Source organism: Schistocerca cancellata, chromosome 8 (assembly GCF_023864275.1).
Source record: "Schistocerca cancellata isolate TAMUIC-IGC-003103 chromosome 8, iqSchCanc2.1, whole genome shotgun sequence".
NCBI classification, from domain to species: domain Eukaryota; kingdom Metazoa; phylum Arthropoda; class Insecta; order Orthoptera; family Acrididae; genus Schistocerca; species Schistocerca cancellata.
The window spans coordinates 240,541,270-240,566,753 of NC_064633.1; the positions used below are offsets into that span (position 1 = coordinate 240,541,270).

General features: G+C 40.0%; 1 protein-coding gene across 1 annotated transcript in view; it reads left to right on the plus strand.

The window, feature by feature from the left end:
- LOC126095488 (myrosinase 1-like) overlaps window positions 1-25,121 on the plus strand; it is a 54,383-nt gene extending 29,262 nt beyond the window's left edge. The window contains exon 11 of the mRNA XM_049910278.1: window positions 24,995-25,121. Within this exon, the coding sequence (XP_049766235.1) occupies window positions 24,995-25,121 (127 nt within the window). The remainder of the gene's footprint in view (window positions 1-24,994) is intronic.
- Window positions 25,122-25,484: the final 363 nt, after the last annotated feature.

Genomic DNA, 25,484 nt, shown 5'->3' on the forward strand with positions numbered 1-25,484 from the left:
TAAGTTGCCCTGTGTTGGTACATTAATTTTTCAAACAATGTCACATATCTTTATGTCACCACAAAGTTAATGAAATATCTCTAGTAGTTTAAATAAAATCCTTTTGAGTTCTAGGACGTCTCAAAATAAAACGCTAAAGCAATTATATTACCCTCAGTTCTGGCGTCTGTACAGGGATATTAATCAGGGCGAGCAGTTTATTCCCTCTGAAGAGAATCAAAACAAAGGCGGTCGAAACGTCGGTAATATAATACTCAAAATGATTTTACCCAAATTGACACCGGTAATGGAAGCTTACGAACTTATATATCTAGTAGTGTTTACAGAAACTAATTCAATATTTGGAGCATTGGAACAACTCCAATGCAAGCCAAACTTAATAATTTAGAAGATTTCGGTAGTGTTTACTTCTTTCCAAATGAATTTCAGAAGACATTATATACCCTCTGTACTAGTCTGAATGTCCTATAGTCACAACCATTCAGCAATCTCACACATTCTGAGACCCCAAAACATTACGATCACCCACTTAACTGCGTGCTGATTCACCTCTGGAACGCAATACGACACTGGTTCTGCATGCATGGATTTGGCAAGTCATTGGCAGGTTTCCCAGTGTATGTGACACGAGACGTTTACGCACAGATCACGCAATTCCCATAAAATACTTGCCGGTGGCTCGTGGCTGCTGAGTTGGCACCCAGCAGGGTAGTACATGTGTTCTATCGGCGAACTGAATGGCCAAGATATGAGTGTCAGCTCACTATCAAGCTTCTCGAACCACTGTTCACGACTTTGACGTTGTGACACCATCATCATCAAGGAATATAATGGGTTCTCAATAATGTCCTGTTGGTTCGTAGCAGCCATTCATGTCCTCGATTACTGTCATAGGTCCCATGTAGGACTAAGTGAATGTCCTCATCTAATTTACATGTTCATTCGCCAAATTTTACAATTAGTTCCATGGGTCATTTTGTACGATAGCCGTAATGGGTCATTTTGCACGGTAAATGGTTCACATGACTCTGAGCGGTATGGGACTTAACATCTGACGTCATCAGTCCCCTAGAACTTAGAACTGGTTAAACCTAACTAACGTAAGGACATCACACACATCCTTGCCCGAGGCAGGATTAGAACCTGCGACCGTAGCGGTCGCGTGTTTCCAGACTGTAGCGCCTAGAACAGCTCGGCCACATCGGCCAGCATTTTACACGATAGATCGTAATGATGTGAAACGAGTCATTTTACAACATCGCTTATTAATTTGTGCATATGCTTATTTATTGAAAAAAAAGAAGAAAAATATACAGGTGCTAGTTACTAATCATTAAATAATAAAATAGTGCCGGCTGACATTTTCTGCAACCCATCTAAGGCATTAGACTCTGTAAATCACAGTATTCTATTAGTTAAATTCAAGTTTTATGACAAAGCAAGTTGGCACCATGGTTAGCACACTGGACTCGCATTCGGAAGGACAACTGTTCAAACCCGCGTCCGCCCATCCTGATCTAGGCTTTCCGTGATTTACCCTTAATCGCTTCAGTAAAATGGTGGGATGGTGTCCTTGAAGAGGCGAGGCCAAATTCCTTCCCATGCTTCCTTAATCCGATAGGACCGATGACCTCGCTGTTTGGTCTCCTCCCGCAAATCAACCAACCAACAAATCAGGTTTTATGGGATTTGTGTTATAGCCAACCAATGGATAACGTCATGTCTCAGCAAGAGAATGCAGAATGTTGTACTTAGTAACACAACCAATACACTCCGTGGACGTAATTCTGACTTCGAGGGAATCACTTATGGGATTCTGCAAGGCTTCATCTCAGATCCACCAATGCTTCTCATACATGTAAACGATCTTCCGTCTAATATACAGCAAGCAGAATTAGTTCTTCTTGTATATGGCACTGCTACTGTAATCAATTCAAGCATGCACACAGAAACAAAAGAAATGGTAAACAATGTTCTTAAAAGTATCATTGATTGGTTTTCTGTGAATAGTTTTGCCCTCAATTAAAAAAAAATGACATTCAGTTCTGCACATCTTGGGGAACAACACTAATGACAAATGTAATACAGGCTGAGAAAATAATAAGTATGGTTGAAACTTCAAAATTCTTAAATGTCTATATTGATGGGAATTTAAACTGAACAAAGCACGTTTTGTTACTTCTAAAACAACAGTTCAGCCACATTTCCACTTGGAATCATCCCAAATGTTGGGGAGAGACAACTGAGTAAGTTGACATACTTTGAATATTTCCATTAATTACTGTCATTTGGAATAATGTTCTGGGGTAGCTCGTCTTTATGAAAGAAAGTCTCCGTTACTCGAAAACGTCCTGTAAGAATAAAATGTGGTGCTTACCCACGATCATTTTGCAGACATCTGTTTAAGGAGTTAGGCATTAAATCTCCTTATTCAGAGTATATTCTTTCCCTGATGAAGTCTTTTGTAAATGATCCACTGTAGTTCAAACGAAACAATGCTGTACATAATTACAAACCAGAAGGTAAAATGAGAGTCATTACACCACATTAAATTTGTCTTTAGTTCAAAAAGGGGTGCACAATGCTGCGACAAAAAGATTTAATCACTTGTCCGACAGAAAGCAAAGCAAAATTTCGAAACAGACAGCAAAGAAATATTTGAAAACAAACTAAAGAAGTTTCTGTATCACAACTCGTTCCATTCCGTAGAAGAATTTCTATTATCATAATGTGTAAAAAGTCGTGGGTAGGAATTACTACCCAACATCTGTATATGAAAAAAAATTCAGCATGAAGCCATATTCACAAATTAATTTTTAATGGACAAATCATTAGGATTTATCATACATAATCATCCAAAGAACATGAAACTAACTTATAGCACAGTATTGCACCCATCGGGTCATGTTTGCATCCCTTAGACAAATCATTTTTCGAGCAGTCGTCCGCCTCTATGATGCGATTTCCAGACACTACTATCGACCCTGTGTCATATGAAAAGTAAATCATCCACCCAGGCGACATGTGTCCATCGATGCGCAGTCGAGTCTCGATGATTCCGTGTTCAGTCCAGTCTCAGTTGACGATATCGTTTGTTCAACATGAGAAGACGTATCGGTTTTGTTGCTGCGGAACTCCGTGTTGAACAGTGTGCACTGGATAATGTGCTCAGAAACACTTTTGCTTGGACAGCCACTGTACTCGACGCCAGATGTATCATACACCGCCACCTTCCCGTCTCTACAGAGGGAGTATTCTTCACACCGACGAGTTCTGCGATGAGGTATGACCGTCCAATACCTTGCCACATTCCCCTGATTCCGCTGTCCTTCGACCACTCTCCATAGACTCTCACTTCACTAACACGTGAACAGGCGACCAGTTGCTTGTTCTCAGGTGACCGGTCGTAACAACATGCCCTTCGTGAAAGACGCTTGTCTCAGTAAATTTCACCAACTGCGACCTCTATCGTCACTAGAGCGAGTCCCCACTCGTCTCTGATCAGCTTTTATACTCGCGTTGGGCAGTGGTCACAACGTTGTTGTAGTATGTAATCCGATCCTGGACATCTCGTTTAGTACCACCTTCACCTCCCTGCATTTCCAAACAGACTACTCTTCTCTTGTCGTGTTCGCCACATAATTATTCTTCTTTCAGTTTACAATTTTCCATAGGCCTTTTAATGAACGTAATCGTGCAGTTGTTACGACATTTGTTTCGCGTTCTTGAGAAGGGCATTTCAAATCTTCGTCCAGCTATCAAGATGTAGCTTCTAGTAGCTTCCAGAACTTATCTTTGAAAAGGCCACATCCAACTTTCTTCTCACCCTTCCCCAGATGGAGCCTGTTCGCAGTTTTTAATGATCTCGGCATGAACGGAACATTTAATGCTTGTCTGCTTCCTTTATTTCTTTCCATGGGTACGCTATCTATCTACAGTTCTCACAATGACAAAGGGAACAGTATATACCCATTGAATAACATTACTTTCAAAATATCGCTTTCTTATTTTCTAGTATTGCCATCGTTTAGGTTTTAGTACCAATGGAGACTGTGAGTTTCAGTACTATACTCCTACATTCTACATTAAGTTTGACAGCAGAAGACATCTTTTTACGAAGGCAGTTTACATCAGTCGTGTCAGGAAGCTCTTTGCATTCATTTTATTATCAACGGTACGAGACATGGGTTCGCTGATCCATTAGCAGCGCTTATGTCTCCTAGTATCTCGTATCAGTTTTGATAGCCTAATGCAGTGAGTTAGGTGTGTGTATTTTGTACTGTTGCTATTGTTCACTTAAAAATAATGCAGCCTGCAAACGGATTACCTCCTGGTTGTTCGAACGCTCTATTTTCACTTTCTTAGGTGCTGTATTGAGCCAGAAAGCTGCCTCTTAATGCAGAAGACGGTTTGTGTACTCCTATTAAATTCAGCAGTTACTTTCTTGACTACTATTATCTTATTAGAGCCTCCAATCTACGTCAGTATCCTTCTTTCATAACCAGTAAGTTTAACCTTTTCCTAAAGATAAATTATTCACTGAAATCCACATACAATGTATTTAGTTACGTCTGCGTGATTAGTAGCTATGATAAGGGATGCACAGCTATGTGACTACGGCAGTTCAGAGACAATTACAAATGTTGAACAATTGTTCTGTAGTCTCCGACGAAATCTAGCCAGTTGTAGTGTACCATTTAGTGTACAGGGTAATTTTTTCCACCGTATACAAACTCTAGGGATTGATCGATGAGAGGATACGGAACAAAAAGGTCTAATGAGCGCGTGTCCGGAAATGCATGGTTTCCAAGCTATAGACCATTTATTCAGTCATACTTTTACGGAGACTGCGGTCTAATACGCACTGTACCATGCAGCCACGGTTACAGTATGCGTGGTTTCCTCTTAAAGGGCGGTACTGTTCCTCATACCTCATACGTCGTGCCATAGTACCCTCTCCGGCCATAGTAATTGGTAACTTCTGTTGCTGACTCACTTTTTAGTGGATGTGGTACAGCGTTGTACACAATGGTTCCGTATTCACATGGAGAGCTTGCAACATGGTGTTCACTTACGGAAAAGCAAATGGCAACGGGCGGCGGGCAGCGTGATTGTACCAAGAGATCTATCACCGCGGACGTCACAGCATTCACTCTTTGCAATAGTGTTTTGCTGTTTGTCTGAGACAGTCGTTTCAGGAAGCAGGAAATCATGAAGCGCGTACCCGAAAAGTTCGGACAAATGTGTGTTCAAATGTGTGTGAAATCTTATACGACTTAACTGCTAAGGTCTTCAGACCCTAAGCTTACACACTACTTAACCTAAATTATCCTAAGGACAAACACACACACACCCATGCCCGAGGGAGGACTCGAACCTCCGCCGGGACCAGCCGCACAGTCCATGACTGCAGCGCCCAAGACCGCTCGGCTAATCCAACGCGGCGAAAAGTTCGGACACCGTACTTGGAGGAAAATGTGATAAACACTGGACGCCGACCGCCATGTCAGTGCCAGACAGCTGGCCCGCCAGTATTGGATAAACCAGACGACCGTGTGGAACTTTCAAATGGTTCAAATGGCTCTGAGCACTATGGGACTCAACATCTTAGGTCATAAGTCCCCTAGAACTTAGAACTACTTAAACCTAACTAACCTAAGGACATCACACACACCCATGCCCGAGGCAGGATTTGAACCTGCGACCGTAGCAGTCCCGCGGTTCCGGACTGCAGCGCCAGAACCGCTAGACCACCGCGGCCGGCCGTGTGGAACTTTCTCCATGACAATTGTTACTACCCTTATCACTTATTTTGCTACCTAGCCAGGTAAAAGGAACAATGAACAAATACAGGAAGTGCAAAGTGAAACTAATGAAAACTATTCTTGCCATCAAATTTAATAAGCAATGTATCTTAGAGAATGTAACTCCTAATTACATAAGAGTTGTAGTTAAAGACCAGAGTGAATCTGCACAAGCAACCAAGAGAAAATGTGAAATTGTATGGATCAAAAATGAAATTAGATCACATTACAAACGAAAAGACTTGTTAAACAGGGACATCTACATGCTGCACTTAGAGTTAAGCAACTATCTCACTCTAAGTCAAATCATGAATTTCTTAGATCTAACCCAACTAAATGTGAATAAAGAGATGCTGAAAATTGCACATAAACAAAAAGAAAAGCTATCACTCCTGATTGCCAAAAAATCCCCCATTCCACCTAATGAATGCCCTCCCGTGCAACATAAATTCTTTGAGAGAGTAGTTAACACAACAAGCATTAATTTCAATAGCACAGAATTAAATTTGTTAAATAAGGGACTTAAACATAATATTGCCACAAAACTTGATTACAACAGTGTTAAAGACCTAATAACTAACACCAAAATAGCATGTATAGCATCAAAACTAGATCAGAATGATCAAAATGCTCTAGCCCATGATGCAAACAAAATAATAAAGAAAACCATAGATGTACAAAGGCTCCATAGTAATAAACATGATGAATCTGCAACACTGAAACAAATTAACAAAAAGCTAACAAATAGTAGTGCCCTTGTTGTTAAATCTGACAAAGGCAGCACAGCCGTGATAATGTACGAGTCTGATTACATTAAGAAAACCCTAGAATTTTTCAAGAATAACAACATAACTGAGTTGAAATCTGACCCCACTCCCAAATACCAAGCTAAAATAAAAGACATGTTAAAAAATTGTAACTTTCTGCTGACATCCATTGAAGCCAAACAATGTGTTATAATGAACCCTACAGCACCAAAGCTTAGATCACAACCTAAAATTCATAAAGATGGACACCCGATACGCCCGATTGTGAATTCCATAAATAGCCCAGGGTACAAAGTGACTAAAAAACTGCATGAAATACTCAAGAAATATTATACATTCCCAACCAATTATTCCATAAAAAACACCTATGATTTGATTGACAGTATCAGAGAAATTTCCATTCCCAATGCAGCTAACTTTGCATCCCTTGATATTGTCAACCTGTACACAAACATACCTATAATAGACACACTTCGAATAATAAAAAATAACTTATTACAACATAAAAAGTTAAGTGACATGGAAATCTGTGAGCTGATGGATTTACTTGAATTAGTGCTGTCCCACAATTACTTCACCTTCAACAACAAAATATATATTCAACATGATGGTCTAGCAATGGGCAGTAGTCTAGCTGGCCTTCTTGCTGACATCTACATTAATGATCTCGAAATTAAATTCTTTAAAGCAAACCCAATAGAAACAGACAAAATCATTTATTATAAACGATATGTTGATGACACCCTGTTGTTATATGATGGGACAGCCACTGAAATTGAGGCCTTAGCTGGTAAACTTAATAATGTTCACCCCAAAATACAGTTCACAGTAGAACACCAAACCCAAAAAGGTATCTATTTTCTTGACCTAAACATAACACATCACAACAACAAACATAAATTTCAGATATATAGGAAACCCACCACTTCAGATGTCATAATAAACAATACATCATGCCACCCAAATCAGCATAAACTAGCTTTTTTCAAATCAGCACTTAACCGTATCAACAAGATTCAAGCTGATCCTACTGCAAAAATTAATGAAATCAATATATTAAAAACAATAGCATCAAACAATGCTTATGACCCAAGCATAATTGAAAAATTAGATAAAAACATTATATCTAACAAAGCAAAACCAGCAAGCCAGACCTCAGTAGCAGAAGAAACCAAATTCGTTTGTATGCCGTTTCTCGGCAATATCTCATACAAACTTGCTAAGCTATTCAAACCACATAATGTCAAAATAAGTTTTCACACTAACAACAAAATACAGAACAAAATAGTCCACAACACCAAAATAGCCAGCACACCCTACCAAAAATCTGGTATATATAAATTAAAATGTGACAGCTGCTCCTGCTACTACATAGGGCAAACAGGTAGAAATTTTGAGATCCGATACAAAGAGCACACTGATGCACTTCGCCTAAACAACTTAAATAGATCCACTTTTGCTACCCATCTAGCAGATAATAAACATTCCATAACAGACATTAAAACTAACCTTCAAATCCTACACACTGTAGACAAGGGATTCAAGATGGATCTTCTCGAACAATTAGAGATTTTCACCCACAAACATAATTCCCCACATACCATTTTAAATGAGCAGACAGAATTGGCGAATAACTCCTTCTTTCAGAATTTTAAGGATTCTTTGAACTTAAAAAACTAAACAGTCATTCAGAAACAAAATGCCCCCTCCCCCCCCCTCTCCTTTTTCCTATACCCCCCCCCCCCACCGCCAACTCCTTTTCCACACCCTTTCAAGTACCAGCATTACTTATTATTTCAAGTTAACCATCAATCTCTCATCCCTGACATCATATGCCAAGATCAGCCAATGGAAGGAGCAAGAAATTAGCTGTCATAATACTCTCAATACCAATAATCTTAAATGTAACTGAAATATTATGTAAAAAATTTAGTTTAATATACCTGTTAAAATTGCACAGTCAATTTATAAATAAATATTTTAATAGTTTAAGCTAATTTACATTTATTTTCTATGTAATAAAGACAAATCTCTTGTCAGTGTGTGCGATGACTAATAATGCCTCTGGTCAACTTGAAATCTTTGATACTGTAGTTATATTGCAATCTTTGGCTTGTTTATAATGTGTAAATCCTGTATTCGTATCTGTGGCTAAGTGTGCTCAGCGATGTTTACGAAAAACAAGATATATGTTTCCAACAGTGCCTCATAAAAGTAATATACATTTAGTGAAAGTTTTAACTTGTGTAATTGTGAAAAACAAGACACAATGGTTTCAAAAATACGTCCTAAAAGAGATATATATACCTGCAGAAAGATTTATCTGTAAGTAACACCTCAAAACGTAAATTAAACTGTAAATATTTCATGTAACTGTACCACATGTAGTGATTATTTGCTCTTATACGTTAAACATAAATTATTCTGTAAATATTTCGTGTTACTGTACCACATGTAGCGATTATTTGTTCTCGTTTCTGTTTAGCCACAGATACTCAACCACCCACACAATGGGTACAAAAAAGCACTAAATGTATATACCATCTGATGATGAGTTGCTAGGCAGCTCGAAACCGGTCATGGTTAAATAAAATACATCTACATAAAAGGCGACTGGTTGCAGTAATTTCTGAAAACCTTTAAAACAATTTCAATTTTATTTAAGACCAGAGCAATCTATTAGCAATGGTGACTTCACAAATGGCTAATAATATTCCAAATAATTAAACTGATATTTTAATAAGTTATGCCAGTGACATTGTCCAGAGCACTGATTCGTTTATCAGAGCTAATCTTCCACTTCTAATCAGTTCTCTGAAGACTATTGAGTACCTCATGAGCAAAATACTCTTCAATGCAATTTGTCCATACTACAGATACAATGATGAAGTAATTGACAAGCTGATGCATTGTAATAGCTAACACAATCGGCTCAATGGCCGCACACCTCTTCGCCCCACATGAGAGCGTGACAAAAGACACTGGAAACCGCTCTGCATTGCTTTCCTCAAGTACGTCACATGACCATCCTATCTAGTCAAAGGGATTACTACATGCATGAGCACCATTCCAAATAAACTTGTATACAGATTTTTCTAATCACAGCAACTACGTACCAGGGTTGCCCAGAAAGTAATGCACCGATTTTTTTCTTCAAGAATTCTTTATTGAACATAATGAGGATTACACAAACGGAAGAATGATGTTTTATCTACACACCCTATTTTTCCACGAAATCTCCATCCCGTTCTAGGGCCTTCATGCAGCGCGAAACAAGGGCGTGTATGCCCTGTCAGTACCCATCCTTGTCCTGCTGGCGGAGCCAGTGCTTCACTGTGTGAATCAACTCCTCATCGTCCTCAAAATGTCGTCCACGAATGGGATGTTTTAATGGCCCAAACTAGTGTAAGTCCGAGAGGGCTAGGTCAAGGTGTAACACTACCGCCCTGCCGGACGTGCGTTAGCTCAATAAAGCCTGTACTGTAATAAGTTCACGGGCTTCACCTTGTAAACAAGGATTTAGTACATAAGTTGACCGCGTGTACCTAATGGAAGCAATTCGGACTTATATTCAGTCAGTAACTACAGTGATGCGTCAAGCAAATGTAAAGTATAATTACGCGTTCGCATGGACAAGAAGTACACACAGTAGATACTACCAATGATTAATAATACGGTCGCCAGCCTAATTAGGCATTGAGTGAGTTTTTCCCTGTACAAGTATGTGCATGTACAAGCATAACAACACGTAGTAATGTTGCGTTTTATAGCAAAATTTAGAACCAGGAAGAATCTACTGAACTAAGGTTTTCTTCTTTTGTATTAATTCGTACGAGCTAAAATTACACAACACCACACAGCAATGATTACTACGAGCTGCACTTTGTATATTGATCAGAATGAAATCGGGCATAGATTACCTTAGAATCAGCAATTTTGAAAACACACATACAATGTCACTATTAAAATTGGAAAAAACACTGATATACTTAGGTTTAATATAGAAATTAATTTTACTGTTCAATTCTGATCAGTACGCTTCAAAATGTGCAAGAATAAGCAAGAGAATGGGGGGGGGGGGGGGCCCTGAAACTGTTACGGTCGTTATGCTGAAACTAGTAAGTCCTGAAGGTACATTAACACTCAAAATTATCAATCTGTGGATAACTACTTTTCTTTTCTTAATTTTTGAATTACTTAGTTATCATTATTTCAGTCACAAATCAATTAACTAACATTGCTAGCTCAATTCAGATTTTATCTTTCAATTTAATCATACTGATCTTCTTTACTAACATTTACATTTGCACTCCTATCCTTGAACGTCTTTATAGAATAGATTGGTCTGCAGATGATTTAGTACTAACTGTAACTTTCAGTTCGGGATACTCGGGTTGCACAATATGCGGTAAGGACCCTGTCTAGGTCAATGATAAGGATAAGTGATGGCTAAGGCAATTCTGGTAAAAGTCACGTTATTATTGAACAGTCAGAACAGTTTCAACACTGGTCCACACAGATACACTTCTAAAGATGAAATAAATGTTTGACCTGTGCACGTCGTTGCGGCGGATGGCGGGCAGCGAGATAGCGGGCAGCACAGCACACATACAAGCACGGCTAAGGCTCTCACAGTATCGGCACTTTCATTCTTCTTGGCGTCGTAATCTTTCCAGTTTTGTGCCTGAGAATATAGCTATGCCAAGTAGTCGTCGGAATCGGCCCGTCCGAGGCTCAATGGAATCCACTTTTCCTAGATAGCCTCCTCGGTACAGTACATGTTCCTCTGACCGATACTCAACTCCGACTGTAAGACTGAGCCCGTTGTGCCGATCCGCGCCAGTGTGCGTTTTCCCGCGCTCGCCTGCATCCACCTTTTCCCGCGCCCCTACAGGTAGGGTATTCACCACAGGTTTTCTACTACACATATTCTAATGCATTACCTACGTATGGACCAAGTGTTTAAATTACAATTTACACATTTTACAATAGTTTTAACATTAAATACATTTTCCTTTGGTTATCAAATTGCTTGAAATCTAACATAAATAATAACATTCATTTCAAAAGTTGTGTACAGTTTCTTTAACATGACACGAAAAGGAAAAAAATCAAAAATAATATTTACATTATTTCACATAAATTCAGAAAGAAACATTTATCTAAATGCATAAAGAAAAAAATTATTATAGGTACATTATTGTTACAAAGGCTGAAGGGTGGATGGGCCAACATTGTCCAACTCTGTTTTGCCATGTGTTCAGCACACCTCAGACTTGTGTGTTGCAGCAAAACGTCCCCTGGATTGCTGTATCTCCGAAGTCGACGGAAGCTCGCCTTGAGTTTTGTTAATGTGTTGAAATACGCGGATAATTGCATCCACACTTTCTTTGCTGATTGACAGATGCAGCCTCAACTGTCGAATTGCAAAGCAGCTGTCCTCGCGAATGACATCAGCTCGCTGCAACATGTCAGGTGTGACAACCGTGGACGTTCTCACCGCCTTCTGATGACCTCACCCTCCGTGCCCAGCGACTAACTGTATTTGTGTCGACAGCAGATCCTCCATAGACTTTCCATAAGTGGTTTTGAATATTCCCCACAGTTTATTTCTCTGCAGTGAGAAATTCAACGACGGCACGTTGCTTGTAAGGTAAAAGACGCCATTTTGAAACTGTGCTGCAGCTACCCTGTGACGGAAACTTGGTGTGCTCACTCAGGAGACTTCCAATAATACATACACAACGTTTAGCATTCGTAGCATTGGTTTCAGCTCTGAAGAAAAATGCTGTGCAGTACTTTCTGGGCAACAGTCGTATACTATCCATCTGCAAACATTCGTGATTGAATATTAATTCTCTTTTGTTATTTATTTTCAAAATTACAGACCAATACCCCTAACTTTGGTTTGCAGCAGAATCCTTGAACGTATTCTCAGTTCGAACAAAGTAAACTTTCTTGAGACTGAGAAGCTTATGTCCACGAATCTTCATAGTTTTAGAAAGCTTCGCTCCTGCGAAACTCAGCTTGCCCTTTTCTCACATGATACACTGCCAACTATGGATGAAGGGCAACAGGCAGATTCCATAATTCTAGATTTCCGGAAGCATTTGACACGGTGCACCATTGCAAGCTGTTAACAAAGTTAGGAACATATGGTATAAGTTCACAAATATGTGAGTGTCTCGAATACTTCTTAAGTAATAGAAACCATTATGTTGTCCTCCACGGCGAGTGTTCATTAGAAACAAGGGTATCCTCAGTAGTGTCCCAGGGCAATAAGATAGGACTGCAGCTGTTCTCTGTATACATAAATGATTTGGCGGACAGGGTGGGCAACAATCTGCGATTGCTTGATAATGGTCCCGTTATGTGTGGAAGTTGAGTGATTGTAGAATATACGACTTACACGAAATTTCCAGTTGGTTTCTGAATGGCAGTCAGTACTAAAAGTGGAAAAATGTAAGCTAATGTGGATAAGTAGGAAGGTCAAACTTACAATGTTCGGATACAGTGTTGGTAGTGTCCTACATCACGCAGAGAAGCCGTTTAAATATGTGGGCGTAACGATCGGATGCGATATGAAATGGAACGAGCTCGTCAGAACTGTGGTAGGGAAGGCGAATGGTCGACTTTGCTTTATTGGGAGAATTTTAGGAAAGTGTGGTTCAGCTGTAAGGGAGACCGCATATAGGACGCTGGTACCACTTGTTCTTGAGTTTTGCTCGAGTGTTTGGGATCCGTGCCAGGTCAGACTGAAGAAAGACATCGAAGCAGTTCAGAGGTGGGCTGCTACATTTGTGACCTGTAGATTCAGATAACACATGTTACGGAGTTGCTTCGAGAAGTCAAATGGGAATCCCTGGAGGGAAGGCGACGTTCTTTTCGAGAAACACTACTGAGAAAATTTAGAGAACCGGTGTCTGCAGCTGACTGCCAAACGATTGTACTGTCGTAACATACATTGCGTGTAAGAGCCATAACAGCAAAACACGAGAAATTAGGGCTCATACTCAGACATATAGCCAGTTGTTTTTCCCTGGCGCTATTTGCGAGAGGAACAGGAAAGGAAATGACTAATCGTGGTACGACCCTCCGCCCGCCCCGTACGTTGGCCTGCAAAGTATCTATGTAGACGTTGATGTAGAATGTTAACACAAACGGAGTTATGTGTACTGCGTTCTTTAAATATCGTCTATTAGACGTATTCCACAAATATCTTATAAAACAAACATGACAGTAATAGACAACAGTATAAACAGACCATGCCATGGCTAACCTAGCTTATGTATCTGTGGAGGATTCTGATTTGGCAAATCACTACAGTAAGAGAATAGTTTTCCTTATAACAAATTCCTCTTTTTCTAAACATAATGTTTGACAGGTTCATCCTATAGGTAATTTCATTTCCTTTCAGATGACATATCACATGTTTATTAATTGTGTCAGAAGTACTGAAAAATTTTCTATAAATAATTCGATACATCGACGTAATAATATTGTTCATTATCGTTTTACATAGGTGGTTTAAGTTTGCTGGGATCTTCTTTTTATTATCGATTCAAAGATGTTACCCAGAATTGTTGTAGCTACTTTGTAATAGTTATTACTGTTCTTGGTCGACATTTAAGGAAGCATGTCCCACCACCGACATTCTTTCGTGATGCTGGCGTTGTTTACTAGCAGACAGGTAGAGCAGGTGCGTAACAAAGGGAATTCTGGGAAAGAAGTACCATCACTCACCTGTCTCTTGATCCAACTCAGTACAGGCCTAACTTATCTGATATGCCCAAGACATTCTGTCCTCCAATAAAATATACGACTAATGTATGTCGCCTATTTCTTATAGTCTCACAACGTATCGTTGTTTCAAGAAGTTACAGATACGTTACAGTTCAAGGGAGAAAAGGGTCCCGAATGTCATAATTAACGAAACGGACTTCAGAGAAATGGAGCTCACGTTATTTCATCCATTTGCTGTGTATGTATACTGAAACCTGCCAACGATAAGTACTTCAATAATTAATCCAATCAATTGAGTGCAAATCCACCTATAAGCTTCTCATGTAGCTCTTACAGGACTCGATGAAACTCCTTTATCAGTGTGGCTTGTCGCCGGCCGTTGTGGCCGAGCGGTTCTAGGCGCTTCAGTCTGGAACCGCGCGACAACTACCGTCGCAGGTTCGAATCCTGCCTTGGGCTTAAATGTGTGTGATGTCCTTAGGTTAGTTAGGTTTACGTAGTTCTGAGTTCTAGGGCACTGACGACCTCAGATGTTAATAATTCCTCCGGGTTATATGGCCGTGGTCCATGGAATTCTTCTATTCCTAACGTTTCGTCCAATACTACGTTGGACATCCTCAGAGGTATGGCTGGTCCTGCTGAGTCATACCGACTGACGAGTCAAGCGTCGGAGAGCGGCCTGATTACCGAGGAAAGAGGGCGTGGTCTAGCTTGCACATAGTAGCAGAGAGAAAACTAGTCAAAGATAAAATGTACCCATCGATAATAGTACGACATAGATAAAAATCACTTATCGATTCTGTAACGCCACTGTCCATATTTCGCTTAATTTCAAGGCCTCTTCTTTTCTATTAAAATTATCTTCATGTTTATAAATTTCAATGGCCTCCCTATACAGTCGTGGATAATAGTTCGTGGTAGCATTTGAAACTGTAGTTTCAGAAAACTTAACTACATGGTCACCTGACTGAAGTGCGTGTTCCGCAATGGCCGATTTATCTATTTTTCCCAGTCGGCAAGGACTTTTATGCTCCTTTACCCTCGTATTCACACTTCTTTTCGTAGTACCAATATAGACCTTGCCACAAGTACACGGAATTTTATACGCACCGCTAGATGTTAATGGTGGCTTTCTTTCTTTAACAGAACGAAGTACTTGTCCTATTTTTCTGGTAGGTTTGAATACCGGTTTCACTTTATGTTTCAGCAAAATTTTGCCTATTCGATCTGTAACCTTACTAATGAAAGGTAAAGACACCGTGTTCTTCCATTGCTGTGTACCATCCTCGTACTTTGGCCTGCTGTAGTTAGGTCTTAAAACTCTATTAGTTTCTTTGTTAGAGTACCCATTCTTTTCGAAGACCTGTTTCAGATGATTCAGTTCCGTATTCTGATGTTCCGGCGTACGAATCCGTTTTGCCCTGTCCACTAGACTTTTGATTACACCTCTTTTTTGTTGTGGGTGATGATTGGAGTTCTTATGTAAGTATCTATCAGTATGTGTGCTCTTCCGAAACACGTTATGTTTTAGACAGCCATCGGTCTGTCTCATGACGGAGACTGTTATTAACAAATCGTCGAGAGCATTGTCTCAGGACATAGAAAAGAAGAGGCATTGAAATTAATTGAGATATGGAGAATGGCGTTACAGAATCGGTAAGTGATTTTTATCTATGACGGACTATTATCGATAGGTACATTTTATCTTTGAATAGTTTTCTCTCTGCTACTATGTGCAAGCTAGACCACGCCCTCTATCCTCGGTAATTAGGCCGCTCTCCGACGCCCGACTCGTCAGTCGGTAGGACTCAGCAGGAACACCCATACCTCTGAGGATGTCCAACGTAGTATTGGACGAAACGTTAGGAATAGAAGAAATCCATGGACCACGGCCATATAACACGGAAGAATTATCAACAACAGTACCATCCGGTCCTGAAAGCCTTCATTGTATGCTCAGATGTTAAGTTCCATAGTGTTCAGAGCCATTTGAACCATTTCTAGCTTGTCATAACATAAAAATATGAATGCTGTATATGCAAAGGCCGTAAAAGTGATACGCATTGCACACCGGTTACCAAGTATTAGTGAAACTACCTTGTAACGTGCAGCGTCCTCTTCTCATCATGATGAGAGCGGTGAAGCTTTACGTCATGGACACCAGAACACTACGAATGCACTGGGGAGTCATCCCGACCCGTGCACGTCCGATCACCACCGACAACTCACAGGGTTTCCTTTGAGTTGGGTCTGTGGTGTGCACATTTCACCTCATATTGTGTTAGGTTAATGACCTAGAGGACCGCACAAGCATCCTCGCGTCCGTACTTTGTGCCTCAAACTATTATTACAAAATTTGGATCCTCTGCTGTGGTGAAATAACTTGGTAAAGGTACAGGTCGCCTGCAGTCTTCTGTAGATCCATAAAAGGTTGATTGTTTTCGGTCAGTAGATTATTATACAGTTTATGAAAACATGATATTATGTCAAGCGGAGGTAAATCACAGGAAATTTAACCATTATGCTAATATTTTTACTACAATTGGCGTTGTATTGGTGTTTACAGCGATTACTACTTTTGATCACACTCCGAACATCTTCAGATCTCTGATATATATAAAAGTAATGCTAAGATTGTTCTTAAATAACTAATCTGAAACACAAACATGATAAATATAATAACGCCTACTTGCAGTTGCAGTTATATTTCCCAGTAATTACGTTAAAACAAAACAGCTACCAATGAAGTTTTATCTTACTTCTATAAGTGTTTTTTATTTCAACTAAATGATTGTATAATAGTTACGCCGACTATCACTTAGACACATAAAAAATATTCGCATTATTGGTTTCGGCAAAAAATGTCATTCTTCCGGTGTCCTTAATTCACAAAAAACCTCATACTTTGAGCGTCATCAAGTCGTTTAACAATTCAATTAATATACGTATCGCCACATGGTGTAAGACTGAAATAACAGTAGCGTCCTGCATGGCGACATATGGATATGGAAGAGGTGGAAGGAGGAAAGGAGTTATGAGGGGGAAAACTTAATCGACGTGCAAGAATATCAGCGTGTTTCCTGTGGTCAATGAAGTGAAACTAGTATTGTTCAAGAATGACGCCACGAACGGAAATTAGAGTTAAAGTAAAATTTTCTAATTGTTTTGAAGTACTGAAGAAAGCTAAAAAATCACAAACGTAGTCTGCAAACGTCAACGACAGTCACATTTGAAAATCACTTGAAATTTATAGGATTTGCTCGTCTCATTTAGGATTCAAAGGCAAATTTGTAAAATTTGTACTGGTTAAAACATTTACAAGTGTATAACTGAGAGATTAATAGAGCCACCATGAAGTATATTTTGTATAACCCTATGTGATTAACCAAGTAAATAAAGACGCGAAGGTCATTCATAAATGTTGTCCTTATGACAAAAAGAGTGTACACAAATGTTATTCAAAACCGTTAAAATGAAATTACAATAACGATATAAGTCGTTCGAGAGTGTATCATCGCTGATGCTGTTGCTGTCCCTGTGTTTACTTCTGTGTTTTCAGTGGTATGCTGTAGGCTCGTCCCACATAGTCACTGTGTCCGTTAGCTGCCACTCCTATCCAAGTCTGGCATTGTACGATTCACTAGAGCATCAGATCACCCAAAACGCTGGAAAAAGAACTCTTAGAGATACCACTGTGATCAACAGGATCCAGCATATTGTGTATGCTGATTTAAGTTTCTTTCAAAATATTTAGTGTCCATCCCTTATTTACCGTATGTAAATTTTTAAGATTTCTTTGTGGGCATTCAATTTCTTTGGATCTTGTCCCTTCTGCCCTATGTCATGCATATAACTTCAAACACAATGGTAAGGAGAGGAGTGCTACAGAGTGATACCGCAGCTGTCGTTGTAGTAAAACTAGACAGGAGTAGAAATGATTTGCGATGAAGTTAACATAGTAAATGAAAGATTTAGTTAACTTATAATTCTCCAGACTTGCGAAGACTCGTTACAAACGATGCAACAAGAAATAGATCCCAGTTATCAGCGTCATAGGGAAGAAGCAGAAATGAAGGTGTAATAGTGTAGTGTCTCCAAGCTCAAGTGGACCGAACACCTGCCGCTGGTCGTCTTTATGGGGATGACAGAGAGCGTTCGTAGTACAGATCTGCTGGATGTAAGGCTCAGTTGACACGCACCATAGGGCCTGCCAGATCCAGCGCTACCACTATAGGTGTCAGACACAAATTTGCCACTCGGTCACCAACTGTGAGGTGATATCGATAAGTCTTACCACAGTATATACATTTTTTCGCTTATTAATGGGAATTTATTGAACAACTGCAGTCTAACTCATTTACAAATTTATGTATCTGTGTTTCACACTGGTAGCATACTTCCAGTTTTTAATACTTCCATTTTTTAAAAATTAACACAGTGCCTTTCACCTTCATATACCACATATAGAGAGCAACACCATGTAAAATATGTGCCCAAACTCCTTTATCATGCTTGATATTAAGATTTATTGGTAAATTTCAAGCTTTTCTTCCTCTGTTGCTACTTCAATTACGTTGATCGTGTAGATACACACAAACAGGTCTTTTTGAGTTTGATGTTTATTTTGTTTGTAATCAAACGTGTTCCACCAATTCGTTATAGAAATGGTCTACAAAATAAAGAAAATTATTTAATTTTACCTATTTTGTTTTAAGGTCTGAAGTGTTTCCTTTTACCACATTTAAATTATCTATTTACATTTACATTGTTTACATTTTCTATTATATTTTTGTGTCCATTAGTTTCACTACAGGCACTATAATTTTGTTTTTCTCCTTTTTTTAAAAAAATGTTTCATTTTAACCTGTGAATTAGTAGTAAAATGTATTTTTGTTATTGCTTTTTGCTGTTGAGAACATTCATTTTTATTTATGGCCCTCTGCATGATGTACGCTGATCATGTAGATACACACAAACAGGTCTTTTTCAGTTTGATGTTTATTTTGTTTGTAACCAAACGTGTTCCACCAATTCGTTATAGAAATGGTCTACAAAATAAAGAAAATTATTTAATTTTACCTATTTTTTTAAGGTCTGAAGTGTTTCCTTGCATCACATTTAAATTATCTATTTACATTTATATTGTTTACATTTTCTATTATATTTTTGTGTCCATTAGTTTTACTATAAGCACTATAATTTTGTTTTTCTCCTTTTTTAAAAAATTTTTCATTTAACCTGTGAATTAGTAGTAAAATGTATTTTTGTTATTGCTTTTTGCTGTTGAGAACATTCATTTTTATTTATGGCTCTCTGCATGATGTGCTCTTTCAGCAGTTTGTCATTCCCTTTCTCTTGTTAGTATGAGTTATGACTGTCACATCTACTTCATCCCACTGTTGTGCTGATTTTATCCTATAATTTATGTACATTATTGACTTCTCGAGCTGCACACGTAACATAAAATTGACTGATAACTCCGCAGCCACAGTTGCTACCACACAATCTGTTGTACCTATCACATGTAAGTTTGCGGCTAGTTGTGTAAGATCAAACTTCACGTGTCGTTTGATTGCTTTGAAAGTTTTAGAGATGTCCAGAATATGAAGTAAATCAATAATCTTTATACAGACACAACAAGAGACTGCAATAAAAGCTGTTACAATCCTATATAGTTCTCCTGTGAGAGGAAATCGAAGACCTGCCAGGTGACACATATAAGACCACGTATATAAATACCTTACCTCTGCCACATATTTAAATGGTGTTTATTTAGATGCGATCAACGACTCACACAATTTTCGATGTGCACATACTCTGCCATCGGCGTTTACCAACATATGACGCAACGCTACATCTACATCTCTACCCTGCGAGAGACCTTACGGCGTGTGGTGGAGGGTACTTAAGGTACTTCCGACATTTCTCCGCTTCTCATTCCCAGTCATGAATTATACGTCCAGAGAGCGATTGTTGATGAATCGGTATATGAATTGTCACTTATATGATTTTCCTGACATGGTAATTACGGGAGACGATTGTGGGAGGAGGAATATGTTGCACAACTCTTCTTGAAACGTACGTTCTAGAAATTTCAGTCGTAAAATTCTTGGTGAGGCACAATATAGAGAATGAGTGGAGAAGAAAAAAGGATCCACACAGTTCCGAAAATCGCAAGAGCTGGCATGTGCGAGAATTATCGCACATTCAGGTTAATAACTTTGCATCAAAGTTGCTGACAAGAATAACATACAGAAGAACCGAAATGAAATTTGAAAATGTGTTAGACGACAATCAGTTTGGCTTTGGGAAAGATAATGCACGTGAGAGACACTTTTGACATTTCGGTTGATAAGGGAAGCAAAAGTAAACAAAAATCAAGACGTGTTCACAGGATTTGTGTACCTGGGAAAATCGTTCGACAGCGTAAAATGGTGCAAGAGATTCGATATTCTGAGAAACATTTGGCCACTATGTACAAGAGCCAACAGGGAATAATAACAGTGCAAGACCAATACCAAAGTGCTGGGATTAGAAAGCGTATAAGACAGGCATGTACTTTTCGCCCCTTCTCTTCCATGTATACATCTAAGCAGCAATGACGGAAATAAAAGAAAGGTTCAAGTGCGAGATTAAAATTAAAGGCGAAAGGATATCAGTGATAAAATACGCTGATGACATTGCTATTCTCAATGAAAGTGAAGAAGAATTACAGGAACCACTCAATGGAATGACTAGTACAGAATAAGGACAGAGAAGAAATATGAAAGTAACGAGAATTAATGGAAATGAGAAAACCGAGAAACTTAACATCAGGATCCGGTAATCACGAATTAGACGAAGTTAAGCAATTCTGCTACCTAGGCATAAGCAGAACCCACGACGGACGGAGCAAAGACATAAGAAGCAAACTAGCGCTGACCACAAAGACATTTCTGGTCATGAGAAGTCCGCTGATATCAAACAAACACGTTAATTTCAGGAAGAAATTTCTGAGAATGTACGTTTGGAGTACCCCATTGTATGGAAATGAAACAAGGACTGTGCAGAAACCACGGTAGCCGAGAATCGAATCATTTGAGATGTGGTACAACAGAATAATGTTGAAAATAGGGTGGACTGATAAGGTAAGGAGTGAGAGGGTTTTCCGCAGAATTGGTGAGGGAAGGAATACATGGAAAACACAGGCAAGAAGAAGGGACACGATAGTAGGACATCTGTTAAGACATCACTAAATAACTCCCTTGGTACTAGAGGGAGCCGCATAGGGTAAATACTGTAGAGGAAAACAGAGATTGGAAAACATGCACCAAATAACTGAGGACGTAGGTTGCAACTGCTACAGTACGTCTGACTCGCCTCAAACTGGTCAGAAGAGTGACGACAAAAAAAGGCTTTCTTTTTCCAACATGCAACGCCAGCAAATTGTGCCTCAGAACACCCGTTTTTGAGTCCACACCAATATAAGTTCTTCGACCAGGAGATCGTACAATAGCTGTCTCATAAACTTCCGTTACGAAATTCTGCAACTCCGTTAACGATGTTTACAACACCTGAATAAATGTAATGTTTAAAATTGGGATGTCAGGCATCTTCAAATGTAATCGCGGAAAAATAAACATCCATAAAAGCAATTGGTTGCAGCTAATTTATAATAAATCCCCTTTAGTTTTAGAATGGTTTAGTAATGTTAATATGGTAATATAATAATATATCCTAGACGCGCACAACGCGTCTCTCTCTCTCTCTCTCTCTCTCTCTCTCCCTCTGCCTCTCCCAGTCCCCCCATGAATTTTTCTGCGGGTCGGAAAGACACCAAACGCGGGCCGTATCCAGCCCGCGGACCGCTGTTTGTCCACCTGTGGTGTAACCAGCATACGGCCCCTCGTCCCTGGCCGTTGTTGCACCTGCCACTACAACGAAAGAATGTTATGTGAAGATGTAAAAACATAAAAATTGCTGCATCAGTCCCACGAAGTAATTAAAGACTTTGTTATATTCATCATCATCCATGTCTAGAGTCACTTCTGACGAGCTGTATGGTGGAGTCGAGTGTAATGGAGAGAGTTGTTTTATATTAAGCAAAGGTTGGCCTCCATCTTCCCCACACGCCAAATCTGTCTCCAAAACTACCTTAGAACCCCACAGTGCCCTAGGAAGGTTCGCGCACATCCTGACAAACAAGAACTGTTTTATGTTTCACTCATGTGTACGTGTTGCCACTCCAATTGCCTCTGAAATAGAAGCTCCATCGCCATACAGTTAAGAAGAAAGGGTGAAACTGTATGTGAGATATTTTCTCCAGAATACCATAGAATCTTGAAGATGTTTAATAGAAAAGAGAGTTTACACTGAGGTGTTAGAAGTCATTGGATATCTTCTAATATCGAGTCGGACCTCCTTTTGGCCGGTGTAGTGCAGCAACTCGAGATAGTATTAACTCAACAAGTCGCTGGAAGTTCCTTGCAGAGTTGTTGAGCGATGCTGCCTCTATAGCCGTCCATAATTGCGGAACTGTTGCTGGTGCAGGATTTTGTGCATGAATTGACTTCCCGATTATGTCCCATAATGGTCAATGCGATTCATGTCAGGCAATTTGGGTGTCTAGAAAATTCGATCGAATTGTCCAAAATGTTCTTCAAACCAACTGCGAGCGACTGTGGCCAGGTAAGATAGAAATTCCATCCTTATTTGGGAACATGAAGTCCATGAATGGCTGCAAATAGCCTCCAGGTAGCCAAGCATTACCATTTTCAGTCAATAAAAATCGATTCAGCTGGACCAGAGAACTCAGACCATTCCATATAAACATAACCAACAACCTTACTGAGTCAGCACCAGCTTGAACAGTGCATTGTTGACAACATGGGTCAATGTCTTCATCGATCTGCGCTATACTTTAACCTTACCATCAGCTCTTACCAACTGAAACAGGGACTCACCTGACCACGCTACGGTCATCCAGTCGTCTAGAGTCCAACTGATATGGTCACGAGTCCAGGAGAGGCGCTGCAGGCGATGTCGTGCTGTTAGCAAAGGCGCTCGCGTCGGTCGTCTGTAACGACAAATTTCGCAGCTCTGTCCTAACGGATAGGTTCGTCGTGTGTCCCACATTGATTTCAGCTGGTATTTCGAGCAGTGTTGCTTGTCTATTATCACTGACAACTCTACGCTAACGCCGCTGCTCTAGGTCGTTAAGTGAAGGCTGTCAGCCACTGCATAGTCCTTGGTGAGAGGTAATGCCTGTAGTTTTGTATTCTCGGCGCACTCTCGAAAATGTGGATCAAGGAATATTAAATTCCTTAACGATTTCCGAGGTGGAATGTCCCACGTGTCTAGCTCCACTATCAATCCGTATTCAAAGTCTATTAATTACCGTCGTGCGGCCGTAATAACGTCTGAGAACCTTCCACATGACTCACGTGAGTATGTGTGACAGTTCCGCCAGTCCAGTGCCCATTTAAACCTTGTGTACGCGATACCGCCGCCACCGGTGTATGTGCATTTAGCTGTCCCATGACTCTCGTCACCTCAGCATAATGCTTTCATAAGAGCAATAATTGTGTTGCATTTTGCTCTTTACGAAAAGCTGATGATAAAAGTGCAATGGCTCTTGCTTATTTATCGTGGCACTGAGGAATAGTGATTGTCATGTTCGCCGAGGGCACCCATTCCGATTTCGGTACTTAACAGTTTCTCTATATTAACTGAAGCGAAGGTCGCGATGGTACCATGAATAAGCCCAGGATGGCTGCAAGCCCCTACTTGCGCAGTCTCATCTTTCACATGAGCACACTATCCTACTGTGATTTTATCATTTTCACATGATAAATCATCCACTTCATCTCTTATCTACGCATTCAAGGTATCATATTTACAAACATCAAAATATATTCTTCGCACGTTATAATGAGATTCAGACCAGAAATGTATACGGTTGTACAAAACACTTTAATAAGCTACCTGCTGTAGAAAAGTAAGAAATTTGAACCCAACATGTTATTAAAAATGAACTGAAAAGCCAGGTTAGCCGAGAGCGCTAGTGCACTGCTTCCTGGACTCCAGTAGATGCGCTGTCCCCGGATCGAACCCCCCCCCCCCCCCGGGTGGATTATCGACTTCGGTCGGTGCGCCAGCCAGCCTGGATGTGGTTTTTAGGCGATTTTCCACATCCCACTAGGTGAATACAGGGCTGGTCCCCACGTTCCACCTCAGTTACACGACTTGCAGACATCTGAACACATTCGCACTATTCCATGACTGACACTGGATGCAGACAGCTGGGGTACACTCATTCCATCCAAGGTGGGGGGGGGGGTATGGGGTGGTGGCAGGAAGGGAATCTGACCACCTATTAAAATTCACCTTGCCAGTTCTGACCTATCCGTGCCGACTCTGCGAAACTGCGGGACATGGCACCAGTAACAGAAAGAAAGGATGTTTTAAAATGAATTGTAACCACTCGTGGGCGATCACCCCCATCTAGTTTTTGAGTACCCAGAATACACAATTGCAGAGCACATTTTGGTAGACATGAAATAATGCTTGGAGGTACTGTCTTTTTTTGTATAACAGAGCCAATATTAACAGATACTGCTGTGTATTAGTGTACCCATTGTGTCATTACACTTTGCTGATATGCGCCAGTGAGTAATGACATTTCATTAATTTTCTGTGCAGGGTTAAGTTTGGACTGTACGAGGTGGATTTCAACAGTACAAACAGGACGAGGACGCCCAAAGACTCGGCCAGCTTCATGGCAGAAGTCTTCAGCAGCAAGCAGCTGCCCGACCAGTACAGCCTGTAGGAGGTACATCAGTATGTCAACGCCGCGTTGACTGCCAGATACAAAATGCATTACTGTACCCGAAGCAATAAATGTATTGTCTGCAACTACTTAATGTTGGGGCACTGCCTATGCAATTAAAGTTCTGAAAACAGATGTTTACACTGTAATCTCTTATTTCTCTTCACTTCAGCAGGAGCAACATCGAGCAGCAGGAGCAAGCTGAAGCAGCATAGTGTTCCACTCGTGGCCTCGCTTGAAGCATAAAATAGGAAAAATACAGGATAGCATCAAGCCAATCGGATGACTGATAACGTGAGCAGATCTACAAACACATTCTATTCCGTAAATATTTTCTTGAAATTTTTATAAAAATCGAAATAC